Consider the following 22,460-nt stretch of genomic DNA (forward strand, 5'->3'; position numbering starts at 1 on the left):
TCTCGCCGAGATGGTCGGGAGGAGGTTGTCCAAGCAGTTGGGAACGGTTTTACTGCCCGGAGCTTGTTTCCTTGAAGTGATGACCAAGTATCCCACCACAAAGACACAAGCCTCCTACAAACAACCCCACTAATGTCAGATGACGGGACACAATGGGAGGCTGGGCGAGGCAGGAGGACTGCAGCCTTGGCTGCAGCATCAGCAGCCTCATTCCCAGGCACTCCTACATGGCCGGGAACCCACAGAAAGCTGACTGGAGAGCCATCAGCAGCAGAAGAATGGAGGGACTGCTGGATCCGTTGCACCAAGGGATGGACCGGATATGGAGCTCCAAGGCTCTGAAGAGCACTGAGTGAATCAGAGCAGAGTACATACGATGAATGGCGTTGGCGGCGGGCATACTGAACGGCCAGATGGAGAGCAAGAAGCTCGGCCGTAAAGCTGGAACACTGGTCGAGGAGCCGGTATTTAAAGGTGCCGGCCCCGACGACAAAAGCACAGCCGACACCATCGTCAGTTTTGGAGCCATCAGTGTAAATAAAGGTGTGACTGGCAAGTTGCGCACGAAGTTCGACAAACCGTGAGCAATACACTGCAGCCGGAGTACCCTCCTTCGGGAGCGAGCTGAGGTCGAGATAAATAGGAACCGGAGCCTGGAGCCACGGCGGTGTCGGGCTCTCACCCTCTCTGAAGGTGGTAGGGAGGGCAAAATCCAATCGTCGAAGCAGGTGACGAAAGCGGACTCCAGGGGGCAGCAGGGCAGACACATATAACCCATACTGACGGTCGAGAGAATCGGCGAAGAAGGACATTGTTACTGTTGTCGGTTACGATTGGTCTGAGTAGCAACCTAGAATACTAACTTCCATAACACTGTACAATATTTGAGTACTTGCTGTAAAGCTTTTCAATTACCCCTCGACCAGCATTCCATCACGTACACATTTGCTCCCTAGGCCGTTGTAAAGGGTGGGACAGAGGTTATCTTACCTAACTCCGCGACCAGAAAAGAAAAGATGTAACATCAGGACTTAAGGTCGACTCAGGATACTGTACAGCCTCTAAATGGGCAAGGATCGAGAAGGAAATGCTTGCAGCCTCCCACCAGCCATTTCTCTGAACGATTCAGCGAAGCTACACTTCCTGACCACACCCAGAGAACTACGTAGTACCTCTCGACTGAGGAGCTCGCGTGACAGTCGTGCGTTCAACACACCATTCTCCCCCGTGTTCAGGTGTGCTTTAGAACTTGGGGCACTGAATTATCTTTAAGTAGTCTCAGTTACCCTTATTAGATCTAGTAAACCCGTTCCAATCCACTCTCGACGAAAACATCCTTGGTTGCATCGAGAACAAAGCCTGAGTTCTGAGACACGCTGATAGCTCAGTTACAGAGACACGTCTTCACTCTTTCCCTTAGACATCATCTACGTACAGTGTACCGATTCTTGTTACCAGTTCTCCTGTTTCCGGCTCGGAAGCTTCTCCGGGAATCCCACGAGGATGAGAATTTCCTGTATGCATGAGCACACGCGCGGTCACGTTCAAGGAAGAGTGTTACTCGGACGAATTCAGTGATCAGTGGTGGAACGTAAATGCGCCGTCGCTGCCTGCCGTCTATTCCGATCACATGACGGCTCCCTATTTTTTATTTACCAGTACATAAATCCACAACTCGTCACTGTTTGCAGACTTGTCTATGATTATCATACTTTTACTGTTGCTGTGCTGTACATGACGATCGTGTTCTGTGCTCCAGAGTTTTAATGGATTTCGGTTTTTGGATTAACATACTTCTGTTCGTTCACAGCCAGGGTCAACTTTGTAATCGTCATTTTAATATTACACTACTGGTCATTAAAATTGCTACACCACGAAGATGGCGTGCTACAGACGCGAAATTTAACCGACAGGAAGAAGATGCTTTTCAGAGCATTCACACAAGGCTAGCCCCGGTGGCGACATCTACAACGTGCTGACATGAGGAAAGTTTCCAACCGATTTCTCATACACAAACAGCAGTTGACTGGCGTTGCCTGGTGAAACGTTGTTGTGATGCCACGTCTAAGGAGGAGAAATGCGTACAATCACGTTACCGCCTTTGATAAAGGTCGGATTGTAGCCTATCGCGATTGCGGTTTATCGTATCGCGACATTGCTGCTCGCGTTGGTCGAGTTCAAATGACTGTTAGCAGAATACGGGATCGGTGGGTTCAGGAGAGTAATACGGAACGCCGTGCTGGATCCCAACGGCCTCGTATCACTAGCAGTCGAGATGACAGGCATCTTATCCGCATGGCTGTAACTGATCGTGCAGTCACGTCTCGATCCCTGAGTCAACAGATGGGGACGTTTGCAAGACAACAACCATCTGCACGAACAGTTCGACGACATTTGCAGCAGCATGGTCTATCAGCTCGTAGACCATGGCTGCGTTTACCCTTAGCGCTGCATCACAGACAGGAGCGCCTGTGATGGTGTACTGAACGACGAACCTGGGTGCACGAATGGGAAAACGTCATATTCTCGGATGAATCCAGGTTCTGTTTACAGCATCATGATGGTCGCATCCGTGTTTGGCGACATCGCGGTGAACGCACATTGGAAGCGTGTATTCGTCATCGCCATACTGGCGTATCACCCGGCGTGATGATATGGGGTGCCATTCATTACACGTCTCTGTCACCTCTTGTTCGCACTGACGGCACTTTGAATAGTGGACGTTACATTTCAGATGTGTTACGACCCGTGGCTCTACCCTTCATTGGATCCCTGCGAAACCCTACATTTCAGCAGGATAATGCACGACCGAATGTTGCAGGTCCTGTACGGGCCTTTCTCGATACAGAAAATGTTCGACTGCTACCCTGGCCAGCACATTCTCCAGATCTCTCACCAACTGAAAACGTCTGGTCAATGGTGGCCGAGCAACTGGCCCGTCACAATACGCCAGTCACTAGTCTTGATGAACTGTGCTATCGCGTTGAAACTACATGGGCAGCTGTACCTGTACACGCCATCCAAGCTCTGCTTGACAATGTCCAGGCGTACCAAGGCGGTTATTACGGCCAGAGGTGGTTGTTCTGGGTAGTGATTTCTCAGGATCTATGCACCCAAATTGCGTGAAAATGTAATCACATGTCAGTTCTAGTATAATATATTTGTCCAATGAATACCCGTTTATCATCTGCATTTCTTCTTGGTGTAGAAGTTTTAATGGCCAGTAGTGTATATATTTGAACATGTTTACAGGGTGACGAAATTGATATTTTCACTCGGATAAACGAAATTTCTCCGTGTGTTATGCATAAATCACGAATATTGTTTACTTCTCAATCACTGGTTGTTCAAAGAATTGTCAGCACTATAAAACTATTTTCTCTTCTGAGAAAAAAAAAACTTTATGCGTTTGGGAAAGCGAAGTCTTACCACGCTCCCTATTCCATGTTAAACAGTCCCTCGATTCCTGACGTCATGATCTGTTTCATAGGCTAGATGAAGGCAGACCACCACTTATGATATCAACCGTAGCAAAGCCCCCCTGCATTCAAATCACCTTTATACTTGACAAGTGATTGTGTATCATGAATTTTTCTTCGAAATATGTTTAACTTATATCAGAAACTTTAATAATTCCTATATGGAACCACCCAGACATTACAAAAACTTGTATCACAATCCTTTATCATCGCTAAATTCCAAGGAGTTGCTATGTCTTCAGAAATTGAGTAACTAGTCACATCTTACACACTATTATTACGGCGGAGCAGACTGTGGAGATATCTTGTTTCTCCTGTGTCTTTTTTCTGGTTATTATCTGATAACAAGAAGCCGCTTTCCCCTCACATTACCGCAAGAAATTTGAATAGCGTACCAAGATCGTCATGAAATACAACGTAACTATCGTATCTGAGAACGGTAAAAAAAATAACCCGTTTTTATTCTTTTATTTACCGGACGACCATAAATGGTTTATTGTTACAAGCACAGTTTTCGACTGTGATCTACAGTCATCCTCATACGTACAAATAAGGGGGGAAAAACAAGCAAAATTGGTTTTGCTTAAATTTAGAGTCACAGCTGAAACTGGTGACTGTAAGAACTGACAAGATGGTATTCGCAAACTGATCCCTCCGGATAATTTAAACTAAATAACTGTCTGCATCAGACGACGAAGATGTTCGAATACAGTTTCCAGTCAGACCTAATCTTAGTGGCTTCATTAAGTTCAGCAGTTCAGTTACTGGCCTTTATGACTGCCAGGCGGTAATCAGGGTCTCTCAAGTTCGCTGGAGTTAGAAGTTGGATGCAGGTTATGGTGATCTAGGAAGTTAAAGCTGCCCTGGGACAGACTGACTGTCTGTCGGTTGCAGCCAGCCAGGTACACACTCGGATGCAGTCTTAGATCATTCTACGTTATACTGCTATCAAACACCGTTCACCTTTTATTTCTCTCTTCGAAGTCCATATAATGACTTCGATCGCTATGGAATTACGAGGCGCGTAACTATAACAACGGACAACTTGTGTTAGAGTAGAAGTACGCACGGATCCTGAGTGTGCGAATAGCTTAAGTTTCTCAATTTAGTGCTAATGATGATGAATGGTGGTGGTGGTGGTGGTGGTAGTATGACATTGGCAAGGAGACACCGTCAGAGATTGTTCAGCCGCATGGTAGAAGTCTTTCTATTTGAAGTCACTTGGTGACTTGCAGTTCTTCGTGATGAGGACGAGACGAAACGATAAGGACATCACAAACATCCAGGTCCAGAGCGAGGAAGCCGGAAAGCGAACCCGGGACCCTGCGACCTAGAGGCAGCGACGCTAACCACTACAAAATAAAACTCGCCGCTGACGAATCATAGGCGTGATTCCGTTTCCCAATGCAGAAGAAAATAATGAGGCTGAAATTCATCATGAACAGTGTGGCAATGGGTCTGACCTACATCTACATAATAAGAGTAAAAATATCAACGTTCTAAATGCCATTTTTTCACAAAACCCGTTTGCAGTGCTATTGTGTTCCCGGTTTTGTGTTACATGTCCTTGAACTTGTTCCAAGTGCCGAATAGTGGAGAAAATGTTTAAAAAGCTCATTACTGGATGGAGAATGGTGTCTATGCCAAGCACTGCTTCCCACTGCAGTTCAAAGTGCCTTACGTCAATCTCTCCTCCAATCAGTCGATGCGCACTTTCTGTGGTAATCAGACTGCATGTAAACTTGTGTGTTTGAATACCACACCTTTGTAATGGAAGGAGATAATTTGAGTTTCAAAAAACAGTAAAAAACATTGGAAAACAGGCATCAACATGTGTCTGGAAAATGTTGTGAAAAGCCATTTCATCTTCCTCTAGAGCACCGCGCTCTACAGTAAATTTTACAAAATATGATCCCAAGAACGCAAGACACGAACTCGCAGCCCAGCTTTAAGAGAGGGCGACATTCACCCAAGAACACAGACCCCGCCTTGAACTGACGTACTGAAAGCAAACGTAGCCACCAGCGACGGGAAAATAGTAACTTAAATCCAATCGAGTATTTCACAACCACTGCTGACCACGACAACTATGAAAGAAACAAATCTTATACATTAGTCTGTATGGTGTTTTCAGGAGTAATGGTTATTTGCTTATTTTCAAATGTTGGCAGCTAACAGCAAAATTGCACGAATGCATCGCCAATCACCGATTTTTTTTATTTCGCTTGAATATATGGAATCATACTGCCAACAGCTCAGTAAAAATACATTCACTTCTATACAGAGACATCAAAATCCACGTTAAGTCATAGTTTCGATTCAGTGCCCGTTTGGCTATGGGTGGAAACAAACGATGGCCTGGACAACACATGCTCTCACCAGCTGTGAAGCACGCGCAGTAATTAAAATTTTATGGGCGAAGGCATCTACAGTTGCTCAAATTGATCAGGAAGACTACAGCAGTGAGGGTAGGAAAGATTAGACAATGATGTCTAGACCTCAAACGTTGCTGTAAAATGTGCATAATATACCGGAAATGCTGATAGAGCCGTTTTTAACGCACAATTCAACAAAACCCAAAGTTTTAATTTCACAGAATCGGAATATGATTAGTGAAACCGAACAGTGCAAATTTCCAGGTGTTCAGATACATACTAAACTGTCGTTGGAAGCTCACGTTCAGGATCTTGTTCAAAAACTTAATGCTGCCATTTTTACTATTCGAACGGTATCTGAAGTGATCGTTCGACACGAAAATAAGTCTACTGTAGTACAGTACAGAGAAGGTGGCGTTCCCAAATGGTTTTTTTTCGTGGTTAGGGCGTGCTCCCTCTTTGCGGAAAAAAAATCGCTAAATGTCGAAGGATATTAAGACATTTTAGAGCAAGGTAACTGCTTACAGTAGAGGACCAATACGGAGAGGATGACGGAATTTATCAGCATGGCAGTGCAACCGGTAGTAAAGCAGCAATTTTGAGGCAATGGTTTGTCAAAAATAACATTCTTGAACTGTAATAGAAACCCCTAAGTCCTGACCTGAACGCAGTGCAATACGTTTGGAAAGACTTCGTTTCAGACGACAGTGTCCTAAGCTACTACCTTCTCCAATTTTGGCTCTTGCAGGCGAATGGGCTCCTGATCCTCCACATACTTCCAGACCTTCCATTGAAAGTGTCCAACAGCGTACAAGCAATCATAGAAGGGTGGACACACCTGGATCGCTGGGACCACAATTAACGCTGACATGTACTGTGAGACTCTGAAAACACTTAAACGGGGAATTCAGAACCGGAGAAGAGGAATGTTGAGCAAGGGCGTACACATTCTCCATGACAACGCTCGCCCACACATCGCTCGGCAAACCGTTGCTCTCCTGCAACAGTTTCAGTGGAACAGTCACCCACTCAGCCTATAGTCCTGACTTGGCGCTCAGTGACTATCACCTGTTCCCTAGGTTAAAAGAACATTTGGCCGGCAAGCGATTCAGCTCCGACAAGGTGAAAGAAGAGGTTCACAACTTTCTGAACAGAATGGCGGCGAGGTTGTATGACATGGGCATACAAAAACTGCCGCAGCGTCTACAAAAATGCATCGACAGAAATGTTGCTTACGACGAAACATAGCTAAATGTTCAAGTTGTAAACTGATGTAAACCACTGTAGAAATAAACAGGCCTATGTACTTATAAAAAAAAATACGCCTTACTTTTGGGATTACCCTCGTAAATACAGGGTGTAACAAAAAGGTACGGCCAAACTTTCAGGAAACATTCCTCACACACACAAATAAAGAAAAGATGTTATGTGGACATGTGTCCGGAAACGCTTAATTTCCATGTTAGAGCTCATTTTAGTTTCGTGAGAATGTACTGTACTTCCTCGATTCACCGGCAGTTGGCCCAAATGAAGGAAGGTAATATTGCCTTCGGTGCTTGTGTTGACATGCGACTCATTGCTCTAAAGTACTAGCATCAAGCACATCAGTACGTAACATCAACAGATTAGTATTCATCACGAACGTGGTTTTGCAGTCAGTGCAATGTTTACAAATGCGGAGCTGGCAGATGCCCATTTGATGTATGGATTAGCACGGGGCAATAGCCGTGGTGCGGTACGTTTGTATCGAGACAGATTTCCAGAACGATGGTGTCCCGACAAGAAGACGTTCGAAACAATTGATCGGCGTCTTAGGGAGCACGGAACATTCCTGCCTATGACTTGCGACTGGGGAAGACCTAGAACGACGAGGACACCTGCAATGGACGAGGCAATTCTTCGTGCAGTTGACGGTACCCCTAATGTCAGCGTCAGAGAAGTTGCTGCTGTACAAGGTAACGTTGACCACGTCACTGTATGGAGAGTGCTACGGGAGAACTAGTTGTTTCCGTACCGTGTACAGCATGTGCAGGCACTATCAGCAGCTGATTGGCCTCCACGGGTACAATACACAGCAAATCGATGAGGCTGTGGAGGCTCTCACAACTGCCGTCCAAGACGCAATGACTGACGCCATTCCATTTACAACACCAAGACAACACTCGACGGCCCTGCCCCAGGAAATCCTGGGCCTTATCTCAATGAGGAACCGCCTCAGGAGATACTGGCAGCGTACCAGGCGCCCGTTCTATAAACTGCACGTCAACAGACTCCAGGGCATAATACGGAATAAAATACAAACATTCAGAAACGAGCAATGGGGACAGAAACTCGCTGGGCTGGATACCACACGTCCTGGCGTGTGGCAGCTGGCCAGACACTTCACCAGGGAGAAACATTATACATTCCCACGTTACAAGGACCAGACGGCCCGGCCTATTCCGCGACGGAAAAGGCAGAGCTAATGGCCATAACACTTGCAGCGTCCTTCATGCCGAATCTGGTTCCTTCAGACCCAGCATTCACACTTGAAACGGACCAGGAGGTTACACGACTTTTAGCCCAGCCCTCGCGCAACGAAATAAGACGTACTAGCACAAATGAGACCACATGGGCTATCAAGCACACCAACCCTAGAAAAGCCCCTGGGCCTGATGGCATTCAAAACCGTGTCCTCCAGGAGTTCACGGATAAAGCCGTAGAATACCTCACACACTTAACGAATGCCATCCTGACACACCAACACTTCCCTGACTTTTGGAAGGCGGCCAAGGCCCTGATGTTCAGGAAGCCAGGGAAAGACCACTGCCTCCCACAAAATTACCGACCCATAAGTCTGCTGTGTTCGCTCAGCAAGATTTTTGAGAAGGTAATACTAAAACGTATCACTAGGCATTGCATCGCCAACGACACCCTAAGACCGGAGCAATTGGGCTTTAGGAATCACCACTCGACAACACAAAAACTCCTCCGCGTAGTCGAACATATAACACACGGCTACAACATGAACAAAGCCACAGGGGCCGTGTTCCTAGACATCGAAAAGGCTTTCGATCGTCTCTGGCACAACGGACTCATACGGAAACTAAGCGAAGCTCGTTTCCCGGACGGACTCTTACGTCTCATGCACTCATATCTCACGAACAGATGTTTCAACACTAACGTGCAGGATAAACAATCAACACAACATGGTATCCACGCTGGAGTACCCCAAGGGAGCATCCTAGGGCCCATCTTGTTTAACCTGTACATTAATGACTTCCCAGCGACACAAAACACGACGTTAGCCGTCTACGCGGATGACACAGCCATCCTCGCGCAAGACTGGAAACCGCCGAACATCAATTCACGAATACAGACAGCACTCAGAACAGCTGAGCCTTGGTTGGAGCGATGGCGTATTAAAGTAAACGTCGACAAGTGCGAAGCAGTTCTGTTCACACGCAGACCGAAACTACTGCGCAAACACCAATACTAAAAAAATGGCTCTGAGCACTATGGGACTTAACATCTATGGTTATCAGTCCCCTAGAACTTAGAACTACTTAAACCTAACTAACCTAAGGACAGCACACAACACCCAGCCATCACGAGGCAGAGAAAATCCCTGACCCCGCCGGGAATCGAACCCGGGAACCCGGGCGTGGGAAGCGAGAACGCTACCGCACGACCACGAGATGCGGGCAAACACCAATACTGTAGACCAATAACACTACATACACGCCCAATACGCTTCCGAGAGAAAGTCAGGTACCTTGGTGTCTGGTTGGACCGGAAACTTACATGGGGGGACCACATCGAATACGTTGCCAACCGAGCGCACGCGAGGCTCAAATAGCTCTACCCAATGCTCAACAGGGAAAGCACACTGAATAGGAGGGTGTCAAGGTCCATATACATGACACTGATTAGACCTCTGATGACGTACGCAGCTCCCGTCTGGGGATATGCAGCTCCTACACGACTGCGCCGCCTGCAGATCATACAGAACAAGGTGCTACGAATCATTAGCAACGCTCCACGCTACACACGCACCGTGGATCTTCACCATGAATACCGCCTTGATACCCTCAAGGAAATATTCAAAAAACACGCCACACGACTATACGGGAACTCGAGATACTCGAACAATCCTTTCATCCTCACTCTGGGAAACTACGATCACAACCACAGGTGGAAGCACAAGCGGCCAAAGACACTGCTAGCTAGGGCATAGCCACCTGTGGTAAACTAACATACGCAAACAGCGACAAACGTCGGCAAGCCCCTGCATATCAGCAACACTGACTGGCCACTACCAGCTGCTAATAGAGCCGACCACCAGGCCACAGCAGGGACACCGACGAGCTCGCCCACAGACGCACAAACAATCTGCCAACATTCCCTCACACTGTGCCTCCGGTATATGACCTATCGGACACAAGATCGATAACAAACCTAACTGTTGCAGGTTGCTGACGCTGAACGAGGACTCTGCACCAGCACCCAGCGCCAGCCGCCAAGCAGCTCAAACGCACAACGTCAAGGTATCGACATGCATGATACCCACTACTAACAAAGGCTATCCTTGCACAACCTATCGCAGGCAGCAAGACAACCGCTACTGCTCTTACCACCCGACCTAACTTTCGCAGAGTTTTTTTTCCCTTGGCTCTTGCCTTGGCACTTTTTTTCCTCTGCCCTTCAAACCGCTACCTTTCGTCAGATTTCGACCAATCTATCTCCAGATGAGAGCGTATTAATGGTTAATCCTAACCAGACGTACGCAAACATCGCAGTACCCACATCCTGCGACACCTCACATTAGTGAATACTAACCCTTATGCAGAGATGGCAGTAGACCTTTTGTGTTGGCCATCATGCCGGTGTGGGCGTGGAGGGGCTCCACCTTCCCTTAAAAAAAAAAATCCACTTGTACACTTCTGCGAATGGTTCATCCAACAATGTGTCAATCCTTATTTCAGTGCAAATGTTCTCTTTACGAATGAGGCTTCATTCCAACGTGATCAGATTGTAAATTTTCACAATCAACATGTGTTGGCTGACGAGAATCCACACGCAATTGTGCAATCACGTCATCAACACAGATTTTCTGTGAACGTTTTGGCAGGCATTGTTGGTGATGTCTCGATTGGGCCCCATGTTCTTCCACTTACGCTCAATGGAGCACGTTATCATGATTTCATACGGGATACTCTACCTGTGCTGCAAGAACACGTGCCTTTACAAGTACGACACAACATGTGGTTCATGCACGATGGAACTCCTGCACATTTCAGTCGAAGTGTTCGTACGCTTCTCAACAACACATTCGGTGACCGATGCATTGGTAGAGGCGGACCAATTCCATGGCCTCCACGCTCTCCTGACCTCAACCCTCTTGACTCATTTATGGGGGCATTTCAAAGCTCTTGTCTACGCAACCACGGTACCAAATGTAGAGACTCTTCGTGCTCTTATTGTGGACGGCTGTGATACAATACGCTATTCTCCAGTGCAGCATCAGCGATTCCATGCGACGGAGGGTGGATGCATGTATCCTCGCTAACGGAGGACATTTTGAACATTTCCTGTAACAAAGTGTTTGAAGTCACGCTGGTACGTTCTGTTGCTGTGTGTTTCCATTCCATGATTAATGTGATTTGAAGAGAAGTAATAAAATGAGCTCTAACATGGAAAGTAAGCGTTTCCGGACACATGTCCACATAACATATTTTCTTTCTTTGTGTGTGAGGAATGTTTCCTGAAAGTTTGGCCGTACCTTTTTGAGAGACCCTGTATATGACACAGGACTTTAAAAGCAAACATCTGGATACTACATGTATTATACAGAGCAGTTTGTCTGACGTACTTTCCTCCCAAAGTAGCAGAATTCCTTAACTTTGCCTACTTCGTGTTTGTAGAAAACTAAGAGCACCACCGAAGGCTTTATCTAATGAATATATTAGTTTTGGTGACGGAATGGCCCTTTTTCGGATACGCCTCGTTCTAAATATGGGAGTGTGGTTTGTGCGAGGCCTCCCGGGGCAGCAGGTAGGAGCTCGAGCGGCAGGAAACGTGAAGCAGCAGCCAGACCGCAGGCGCTCTCACTTTTTTATGGACCGGCCCACAATTAACACCGGAGAAACCCGCGCCGCGTGTCCTCCGCAACCTGCCACCTGGCGCTTCGGACGCCGAACCTCGCCTTCCAGCCGGCGCGAGGCGGGTCCAAATAGCCGGCGCCTCTTCTCTTCCTCTGAATAGTCATCGTTAGCCGCTACAGCCCTGCACCGTCGGTGGGGTAACGAGGTCATCGGGACACTGGCGAAAGCAACGACCGCGGTTTCACTCGGGCGCGCTTCTATGTGCGGCGTTTGTTCCCTTTCATTATCAGCTCAAGTACTGCCGTAAAGACACGCTGCAATGCGAGCCCGTGTCGACGCGTTAAAGCAGTCGATTCAGCGGAGACGTACAGCGAATGGAAACGGGCGGGAATATTGAAAAGCCTGCGCGAGGCACCTACAGTCGGGCCTTTGACATTAAACTGAGTGTTAAAGCGAATGATATGGGCACGCACTAAGATTCTTTTATTCCAGAGAAGGGAGAGAGTGAAACGTTTATGCGCAGGATGCAGTCTCTGAGGCTGAGAGCGATAAATCTTGGTGCATGGCTACACAGAAAGGAAAGAAGCTAGTTTAACGTCTCATCGACACTGACACGGAGCATAACTGTCAGGCAAGGAGAGGGGAGATAAACGGCAGTGGCCTAGTCGGAAGAGGTAAACTGGCATACATCTGCAACCAATTAGCAAACTACGGAAAATCAAAGTCGGTTCAAAAATGGTTCAAATGGCTCTGAGCACTATGCGACATAACTTCTGAGGTCATCAGTCGCCTAGAACTTAGAACTAATTAAACCTAACTAACCTAAGGACATCACACACATCCATGCCCGAGGCAGGATTCGAACCTGCGACTGTAGCGGTCGCTCGGCTCCAGACTGTAGCGCCTAGAACCGCACAGCCACTCCGGCCGGCGATCAAAGACGGAATTGCCCTAGTAGGACTGGCCAGTCTGATGACGGCTTAATCTGAAATGCGTTAAGGTGTGTTGTTGTCGTTTTCGTCTTCTATCCAGAGACTGGTTTGATGCAGCTCTCCATGCTACTCTGTCCTGTGCAAGCTTCTTCATCTCCCAGTACCTACTGCAACCTACATCATCCTGAATCTGCTTAGTGTATTCATCTCTTGGTCTCCCTCTACGATTTTTACCCTCCATGTTGCCCTCCAATACTAAATTTGTGATCCCTTGATGCCTCAGAACATGTCCTACCAACCGATCCCTTCTTCTAGTCAAGTTGTGCCACAAACGCCTCTTCTCCCCAATTCTATTCAATACCTCCTCATCACTTATATGATCTACCCATCTAATCTTCAGCATTCTTCTGTAGCACCACATTTCGAAAGCTATCTTCTTTTTGTCCAAACTATTTATCGTCCATGTTTCACTTCCATACATGGCTACACTCCATACAAATACTTTCAGAAACGATTTCCTGACACTTAAATCTACACTCAATGATAACAAATTTCTCTTCTTCAGAAACGCTTTCCTTGCCATTGCCAGTCTACATTTTACATCCTCTCTACTTCGGTCAACATCAGTTATTTTGCTCCCCAAATAGCAAAACTCATTTACTACTTTAAGTGCTTCATTTCCTAATCTAATTCCCTCAGCATCACCCGATTTAATTCGACTACATTCCAGTATCCTCGTTTTGCTTTTCGTTAAGATGCATAAATACAAAATATGTAAAATAAAAAAGCGACCAGGACGGAAAACTGCGTTAGCCAGTGACAATGTTCGCAGACTCTTACAAGGATTGCATGCCATGAACAGGCCAAATGGGATTCTTGCCGAGTAAGTGTGACCCGTGATTGCAGTCAGAGAAAGATGTTTTCCATAGGCACTTGAGCGACACAGCTATAAAGACAAACGAGTTAACTGCAAAATTGACAAGCCCATATGACAAAGCACTCTTTGCAAGTATTCACGACTGTTTGTATGGTGATTTTACTGAAGCATTCAGACTGTTCCAGTAGCCTGATATATGATCCGTATTGCTTCATTTATGCTCGTATAACCATATCAAACTCGATGCGGTGGAGACTGTGTATCGTCAACGTGCAGGCTTGTACAAGCAAAGGCCAGTGGTGAGGCAGTCTTTGTAACGGCACTGCAACATAAAGCAAATCTATAGCAAATTGCTGGGAAACTTTGTTGTATTATACCACAGTCACCCGTGTTTCCCGAGTGTTAAATATAAAGCCCATCACGCTAAGACAAAGACTGGTTTCGCAGTCGCTATACATATAACAAAATACAAAACAGCTGGTCCTATGACAAACGAACATGTCGTTAAAAAGATATATTCGCAGAAAACTGTTCACAGAATGAAAGAAATAAATATGTCCGATGAGATGAAGTATGTAAGGCAACATTCACAAGTTAGAGGTGAGTGCAGGTGCACATTATGCAGTCTTTACTCTCTCCAGCAGTTGGGAAATCAAAATATTGTTGTAACACTACAGTTTCTATAGTGATTAGTTCCCAATTTTCGATCGGTGTTGCGAATAATTGGAGCTTCGAATATTGTCCTCTATTCTTCTTAAAATAAGCGTACAATTCGTGTGGATATTTCTTAAGTTCAGAGTAATTTACTATGAGAATATGTTTTCAGTTCAGTTAATGTTTTTATCCCACAAACAATGTTTCCTCTTTTCTAAAATCACCACGCCAAAGCCGGCTAAAACGAGCCAGTCCTTGTCGCCTGAGCTCCACATACATCAAGAACAAACTGATGCATGCACCGTGTGGAGGCGAAGGAGTTTTCAACACACTCGCACAAAACGACTTATCAGGCATGCTTGTCAGGCGTCCAGGTACATGTGTAGCAACGTAAGGTAAAACCGCAGGGCATTAGAGAGGGAAATCAGGTTCGGATAGAACGAAGCTGGAGAAGGACATCTCTTTTCAAAGAAACCATCCTGACACCTGACAAAGATTCAGCAAATGTGCGAAAAATTTAAATCTGGATGGCAGGAAGAAATGTTGAAGTCAGTTCTCCAGAATTTTCCTCTGGCTCTGTCTTGCTCGGTTTGTTAGAAAATGTTGTTTCAAGTAGACTTGACTATGACTAGCTAAGTGTTGTATAAAGTTTCTAATGGCTAGATCACTCATTTTTTTCGATAAACACAACATTTCTGGCGGCAAAGGATACCAGCCAAAGCCATATAAATGAACAGCAATAACAAAAAACATCCTTATACGTACTCCTCGCACATAACGATACTGAACTTTACACGACTGACACAAAATTTCGACAATCTAAAGAACCTGCCAAAACTGAGGACCAGATATGACTAAGAAACATTGTCATAACTTCTTGTCATCTCTAACCTTTGCGACAAGAAACAGTATTATGGGAAAATTGTACTCTCGATTATGACAGTCTTAGAACCCTTATCGCGGCAGGACTGAAACCCAGTCCTAGCCTTTCCCGGCAATGCTAACCAAATGGTTCCACCAGAGTACACGCTCTGATCCAAACCTTCAATTCTACCTACCGTACAATAATTTCCTTAAAGTAACATCGTAGCTAAAATCTTCGCTGGGACGCTAGTTCCTTGACGTCCTGAGATGCCTTCTGCTGAGTTTGTAATGGATGGGCGTCAACCAGAAGCAAATTTTAGACCTTTAAGCATTCGAGACGGTCGAGTGTTACGATTCGATTCCCGATCCAATGTAGATATTTAAAGCAAGGCATCGCTTATTTCTCCAAGAATAGAGGAATTCCGCCTTAAGAGCATCCACCACTACCGCCGCCGCCGCCATCAGCAATTTTACATCTGCTGCTACGTAATACACTCCCCTAGACTTTTTCATGCATTACGATTTCAAGCAATATATGTTCAAGTTGTACCTGCATCTTTCCTAATGACGTAATCCACCCTGCATTACGTCTCGTCTCTTCCTATTTCTTGCAATACAACAAAGAACCTACTTCGTTCACGTTGTACCCATTCACTTGGCTGCATGTTCCGCTCACATCCATATAATCACCCCCCCCCCCCCCCCCTCTCCGCACCTGGTATTCTGCTATGTTCTCTGATGTGTATCATACACAAGCTAGTTTTAGAAGTTCCTGAAAATTTGTAAGGTTCTCTATGAAGTGACCGCGCTAGGAAAAGACCTACTCATACTACTACAAATATTAACTTTGCTGCTTTAAACCGCACATCATAATTGTCGTTTCTTTCTTCCCTGATTTTTTTTATCACTATGCGGTATCTATCCAACTGCAGACGTATCATAAGCAAGGCAATGCCTCATGTTCTAGCTCAGACGTGCAAATCGGGACCGATTGACCACCATATCACCCCTGCCAATGACGTCATTCGGACGTGGTGTATAGCCGCAAAGGCTCATCACACTGCTCTCCCAGCCATTGCTGGTGTTCTAGGCCCTTCCGCTGCTACTTCATATCCAAGTAGCTTCTCAACTGGCCCCATCCATTTGAGTGCACCCCGTTCCAGTCTATCCGCCAAGGAAAAAGTCTTGGCAGTACCAGAAAACGAACCCGGGTCCCCTGCATAGCAGCCAGACATTCTCACCTCTAAGCTACAGAGGCAGACCAATTGAATCAATGACAAACTTTTTTTTTCTATTCTACGCAAACACCGAAAACGAAAAATGAGCGGATAACTGTGATAAATAAGACACTTAGGGTTGAAATGGCCAACTTTACGATAATTCACAACTAATTCCTTATTTTAAAATACGCCTGTCTTGTCAGCGGTTGAAACAGTTTCGTGCTTTAATATCTCACATGTCACACGAAAACTGAGGTTTCCATTCAACCTACTGAGAAAGTTTTCAGTAATTTCCAAGAATGATTGCCTATCGAAGTCGCGGGATCCAAACGATACATATCAAACGTGCGATTGTAAATCGATCATGCGACTCTGGTGGCGGGCGTTATGTTCAATTATTTGTGATCGTCATTTTCATGTTTTCCGTCGTTCCCTTAGTTGCTCTAAGTTACATACCAGAGCAAATTTATGGCAAAAAGGGAATTCTTCCCGTAGCGTACACATCACATGGCCTTTCACGTGACGACAACACCGGCGACGAGTAAGGTAAGTCATCTCCTTTGCAATTATGAGTATTTTTGTAACGGTCTTCTTTTGTCATTGCTGCAGTGACCACCGGAAACACTCATAACGCCCGCCACCAGGGTCGCGTGACCGATTTAGGATCGCACGTTCGATATGTATTGTTTGGACCCCGCGACTTCAAGAGGCAATCATTTTTGGAAATTACCACTTTTTCATCGTGACTAATAGTGAGCAAAGTATCAAACTGTGAAACGCATCCTGGTAGGCTTAGGAGGCATCCAGTCACCTGAATGATCTTGTCCACTGCCATACCTTACGTCAATAAAAGCATTCGGCTGCTGCAGACTGGTTATTCTTCAGACATTAATGCGATAAAGAAGATTTTGGGCATTACGAAGAGGTCAGTTAGTTCCGGTAATAATATAACAGCTCTTCGCCTAACTCATTCGGAAGGAGCGTGGATCATACCCCCGTACGACTCTCTCGTTATCGATGGTGTTCCAAAGTACCTTATAGTGTATGCGAGCCTCATTCCTTGGAAATGCTATCTGGAAACTTCGTGCTGTAACCTTGTGAATAATTGCCAGCTTATTCTCTTTCTGTGACCTCGTCGTCGATGGACAGTATTAAATTTCTTCCTCCTCTCTTTCCTGCAGCTAACGCTTTTTTCCCCAATGGCTTCCAACTTGCCGGTACGTCGTTTAATTTTTAATTGCTACTGATAATACCTCATCAATCATGCATTCTTCTCTACAGCGTCCTCATGTTTTACATGCATTATACATTGGCCTCAACGTCATCCGTAACTCAAGCCTCTAACGTATGAATATTGCAAACTAGACTACATTTTAGCGTAAATATCGCATCTACTCATTCTCTTGTTAACTGAGTATGGTCTCATCATTTTCTTCCTCGACTGCGAATTTCGTGGCTGAATTGCAGTCTCAGTATATTTGCCTACGAATCTCGTATGTGAAATAATTTAATTCAACTAAAATACAATTCTCCAAATGCTTCGTCTTGGTTTTGCAACTAATGGAGGAAATTTAATTGTTAATGCAAAAAGAACACTTCTGTTTGTACATCACAAAGCAGCAGCATCCTACTCATGGACTGCCTACCCAATTAAGCAAATGTTAAACTTTTTAGCCCCGTTGACTACAAAAACTAGAAGGAACATAAAACTTATTGACTACAATTAAAAATGGTACGTAATACAATATTTAAAACGCGCAAAATGTCTAAGGTTCCGAGTTTTGAGCATAATAAAGGAAAACTAGAAAGTTTACATGTTGTGTAATGTAAATTTACCTCTTTCTGTAGCTCGGTAATTTAATGGCGTAATAGAAGCAAACAGCTCAGCTCGGTACACGAACTATATGCAACACGGAATCTCCCGATAACGGCCGCATCTGCGACAGCTGTGCCAACCGAAGAACTACAACGAAATATCACAGCACTCCTGATTGTAGTATCTTTGGAGGCTTCAATTTCCAGGTCCGAATTTATTTACTTTGGTGATCGTAACTTGTTAATTAATAAAACACTGGTTGATAAGCACAGTCGCTGATACGGTAATGTCATCTCTCATCTCACTTCTCCTTGTACTACTTTCGTTAATACGATCAACTTCAACCCTAATGCAACGGGAACCTACCAAAATATTGCATCTTAATTTCGAATCCTTGGATATTAAGTCTTGTAGAATTAAAATGCTGAAATAGATTTCTCGGGAAAGGTGTGCGACGTCACTTGCCGATATCAAGCAGGTAACAAAGGAAAAGTCATCTAAAATAATTTATCTTTAGTTCAGTGCATCAAGCTCGAATTACCGTGCTAACTCACACCTGATCTGAACTGCCAGACTCAGGTTGACAGGTATGCAATCTCCTATCCAGATGCTAGTCCAGTACATCATAACTACATTCGGAGTACAGTGTGCCGAATGTAATGCCTAACCCACGCCCGGGTTCGATTCCCGGCGGGGTCAGGGATTTTCTCTGCCTCGTGATGGCTGGGTGTTGTGTGATGTCCTTAGGTTAGTTAGGTTTAAGTAGTTCTAAGTTCTAGGGGACTGATGACCGTAGATGTTAAGTCCCATAGTGCTCAGAGCCATTTTTTTGTAATGCCTAAATTTGGATATTGGGCACTGGCAGCACCGTCGCGTCTCGTCGCATGTGACTGGGAACTCCAAAATTGAAGAACTCGCTTTTTTTGTTCAAGATGATTTTAACAACAGTTATTTCTGTATATATTCAGTATATTCAATAGAACAACGGCGATGTCCCACTATTAACAACTTGTTACAGATACTTTTTTGAAACTCCCAATGCTGGAATAAACCAAAATTCTTTTGTTTCCATGGTCAAGACACGATCTTCTGCAATAACACGAGCAGCAAATCGCTTTGACCTTGCCATTTATTCTCGAAGGAACATACGAATAATAATCTGTAGCGGATATGAGACTGCTACTACATGTTTCTTTTCTTGGGTTTTTAATAGTTTTGGAGAATGGGTCAATCTGCTGCCAAACACGTATGTTCGCTTCTTCACCAGACATGATTCGCTGCTTGGATTTTCAGCAGTTTAGTCAGCCATTAGTGTTTAACTAGTCAAAATTACTGCAGCATATATTTTATCAGATTTTTTCTAGATGTTGCTTCCTGTTTCATAAAGTGATTCAAAAATTGACATTACTTGCATGATTCCCGAATTTCAACTGCAAAACAAGTACATGCTTTACCATGGGTACTAAAAACACTTTTGTATATTTTCATTATAAACTCACAATATTATTTTTGTTTATAGTTAGGCCACGAATGAGTAACTATTGTTTACGCTTCTAACTTGATATTCTTTAACTGCTAGTGGGATCATGTGGTGTAGCTGCTTGCTAGTACGACTAGAAATACAATTTTTGTAACTTATGTATGTGTGAAAAGATTTCAATAATTCTTGAACATCCTTTTTATACTACAGCTGGTGTTTCTAGTGATTTGATTTAACTTACCTATGTTACGTACATGTAACGTGCCTGCCACACCATACATGAGAGGTTAAGGAAAGGTGCAAATCATAGAAACAACAGTGCCACATCTCCCATAGTGAATAGTTTAAACACACTGGCAATGGCACAGCACTGGTGACGCATATTATGGTGTAGGAAAAAGGGTATGTTATGGGTAATGATGGCTCAGTTCCCAGTAACATAGATTAAAAATGGGGAAACTGTGGAAACTACTACAATTACTAAACACGATTGCAAGAGTTATTTGATACAGAAGACAGAAGATGTGGTAGGATAAATTATACTTAACACTTATTTTTTTAGTAAATATTGTGATTACGGATGTACACATTTATTTACAACGTAGTGTTGTATTTAGGTAGTTGCGTAGATAGTATCCCTAACTCATTTCAGGTAATGTCTTGATGGTTCTTTCAAGAAAAGAACTCTCATTTCTCCAGCTGGGCTATAGCTGGGCCTCTAGTGGCGCTATCTCCACAGATTGATATTCTTTTGTTTCTCTGTTTCTTCATTTAGTTGCAAGCGTACAGAATCACAGAGAGAATACCGGTAATATACTCTTCGAAAAACGAAAGATGCCAGTGCTATAAAATACCCTTTCGCTTTAATAACGTGCGAACTCTGTGTCACCTATCTGATGGAATGACCCCCTTAAATAAACCATCTTGTTGCAAGGGTATATCTAAAGACTGCGACCGAGCGCATATCATCCTTTGGTCGGGCATAGCTTATCAAACTTCCGCCGATGACAGCTACGCATTTCCACTTCCGCACGTCGCCGTAGCGCTGCAACACTAACACCCGCCAAAAAACAGATGACAGGAAAGAAATTTTAGAAACAGCGAAAACGCTGACTCCGCGTTAGGTTCCAGCCTCCCAGTAGTATTTAAGACAAGCAGATGGACAATAATGAATATGTGCCTTTATCAAATCCTTCAACACCGCCTATTTTTACATCATACGTTCCTAGTCATCGAGAGGTCACTGATTCCCGATCTTCACTTTTTATGTTAATCCACGTTTACCTATTAAAAGAGACATGGGTCGTTGCCCGCTAATGCCGATGTTATAGTTTCTTCAACGCTGCTTCAGCTGCCGGTCGGTGTAGTAGCCAGGTGAATTTGAGAGAAAATATAAAAGTTGAGAAAAACTCTTCTTTAATGAACAGAATACGAACGTGGTTCTGTAGTCGCACAAGTATATGTATTACCACCTACGTAAACAAATACGTCGTGAATTGCGATTATAATTAATTATGATGCTTAAATGCAAATTTACTTTCATGTAAGCTAACGCAAATGAAAACACATATTCAAAGAGTACAGGTGAAAACTGTTGTCAGCTAATTACTAAATCCTGTCTGCAAGACTGAAGCAAATACAACTTCATAAGAAGACAATGTCTCAAAAGGCACATTTGAAACTGATTTGACACATCAGGATAACGGAGGCAATCGCAACACCACAGTCTTCTGTTAATTTTCCTCCGGAAAGTTTCCACTCTCGAGAAAAGCATTTGCGGTATTAAGGCCACGAACACGCCGTGACAATGCTCTGTAACATCAACAATGAGATTTCCTCAAAAACTATTTATTCTTTATGTAGAAACCACCAACGACGACAAATCCACGTCTATGTCGTTTAATGAAAACAAAGAGAACTGACTGCTTAATTTCTGTGCTTAATTTAGCACCGATTTATGAATTAGGTAGGTAAGAGAGGAAAAAAATAATAATTCTGACGACATTTCAAATGACAAATCCTGTTATGTTGCGCAACATTTCATTCTACACAGGACAATGACACCCTGCGAAAACCAAATAACTCGCAAGACAAAATCTAAGTACATGACATGACACAACATAAGTATGAAAATTGTTTTTGAATAATCATAATGTGAGAGATAATGGATGAGCTAGCTGTGATTAGTGTGGCTGCTGTCAAACGTACCTATAGTTTTGATGATGTCAAAGTCCTTAAGACCGCGGTCCTTCTCGCTGTCGGAGTCTCCGGCATCGGCAGAGATGAGAGGCTCCTTTCCGGTGATGCACGCGGTGCCCGACGCCTGCTGCTGGCGCAGACGCGCCACTTTGGACGAGGCCATCAGTGCAGCGGTCCGCGAACTACCATCCCCAAAGAACCGACTACAAACCTCACTCGCCGCACACCGGCCAAGCACTGAAAGCCCGCCACCCACCGTTGCCGCAGCTCGCGCGCGCTGCGCCGCCAGCGCGGCCAGTGGCGTTCTCGAAAACTAGCGACGCTCGTTGTTTGTTTACATCGCGGCTGGCACCTTGACCACGGCGAGCTCGGCAGCCGTGTGCAAAGCAGCGCACTAAAGCGCTGGTCATTGATGTCTCGAGTCACAGCAAAAAGTTCTTGAAGCCATCCCATACTCTAAATAATTCAAGAAGGCGACTGA

At 44.7% G+C, this 22,460-nt stretch overlaps 1 protein-coding gene across 1 annotated transcript in view; it reads right to left on the reverse strand.

Annotated features, from left to right (window-relative positions):
- Nucleotides 1–22,229, reverse strand: part of LOC126458460 (cAMP-dependent protein kinase catalytic subunit 3-like) — a 284,795-nt gene extending 262,566 nt beyond the window's left edge. The window contains exon 1 of the mRNA XM_050095531.1: nucleotides 21,989–22,229. Coding sequence (XP_049951488.1) covers nucleotides 21,989–22,142 — 154 coding nt within the window. The 5' untranslated portion in view covers nucleotides 22,143–22,229. The remainder of the gene's footprint in view (nucleotides 1–21,988) is intronic.
- Between the last annotated feature and the right edge of the window lie 231 nt (nucleotides 22,230–22,460).

The sequence above is a fragment of the Schistocerca serialis genome, chromosome 2, assembly GCF_023864345.2.
Source record: "Schistocerca serialis cubense isolate TAMUIC-IGC-003099 chromosome 2, iqSchSeri2.2, whole genome shotgun sequence".
Classification (NCBI taxonomy): Eukaryota; Metazoa; Arthropoda; class Insecta; order Orthoptera; family Acrididae; genus Schistocerca; species Schistocerca serialis.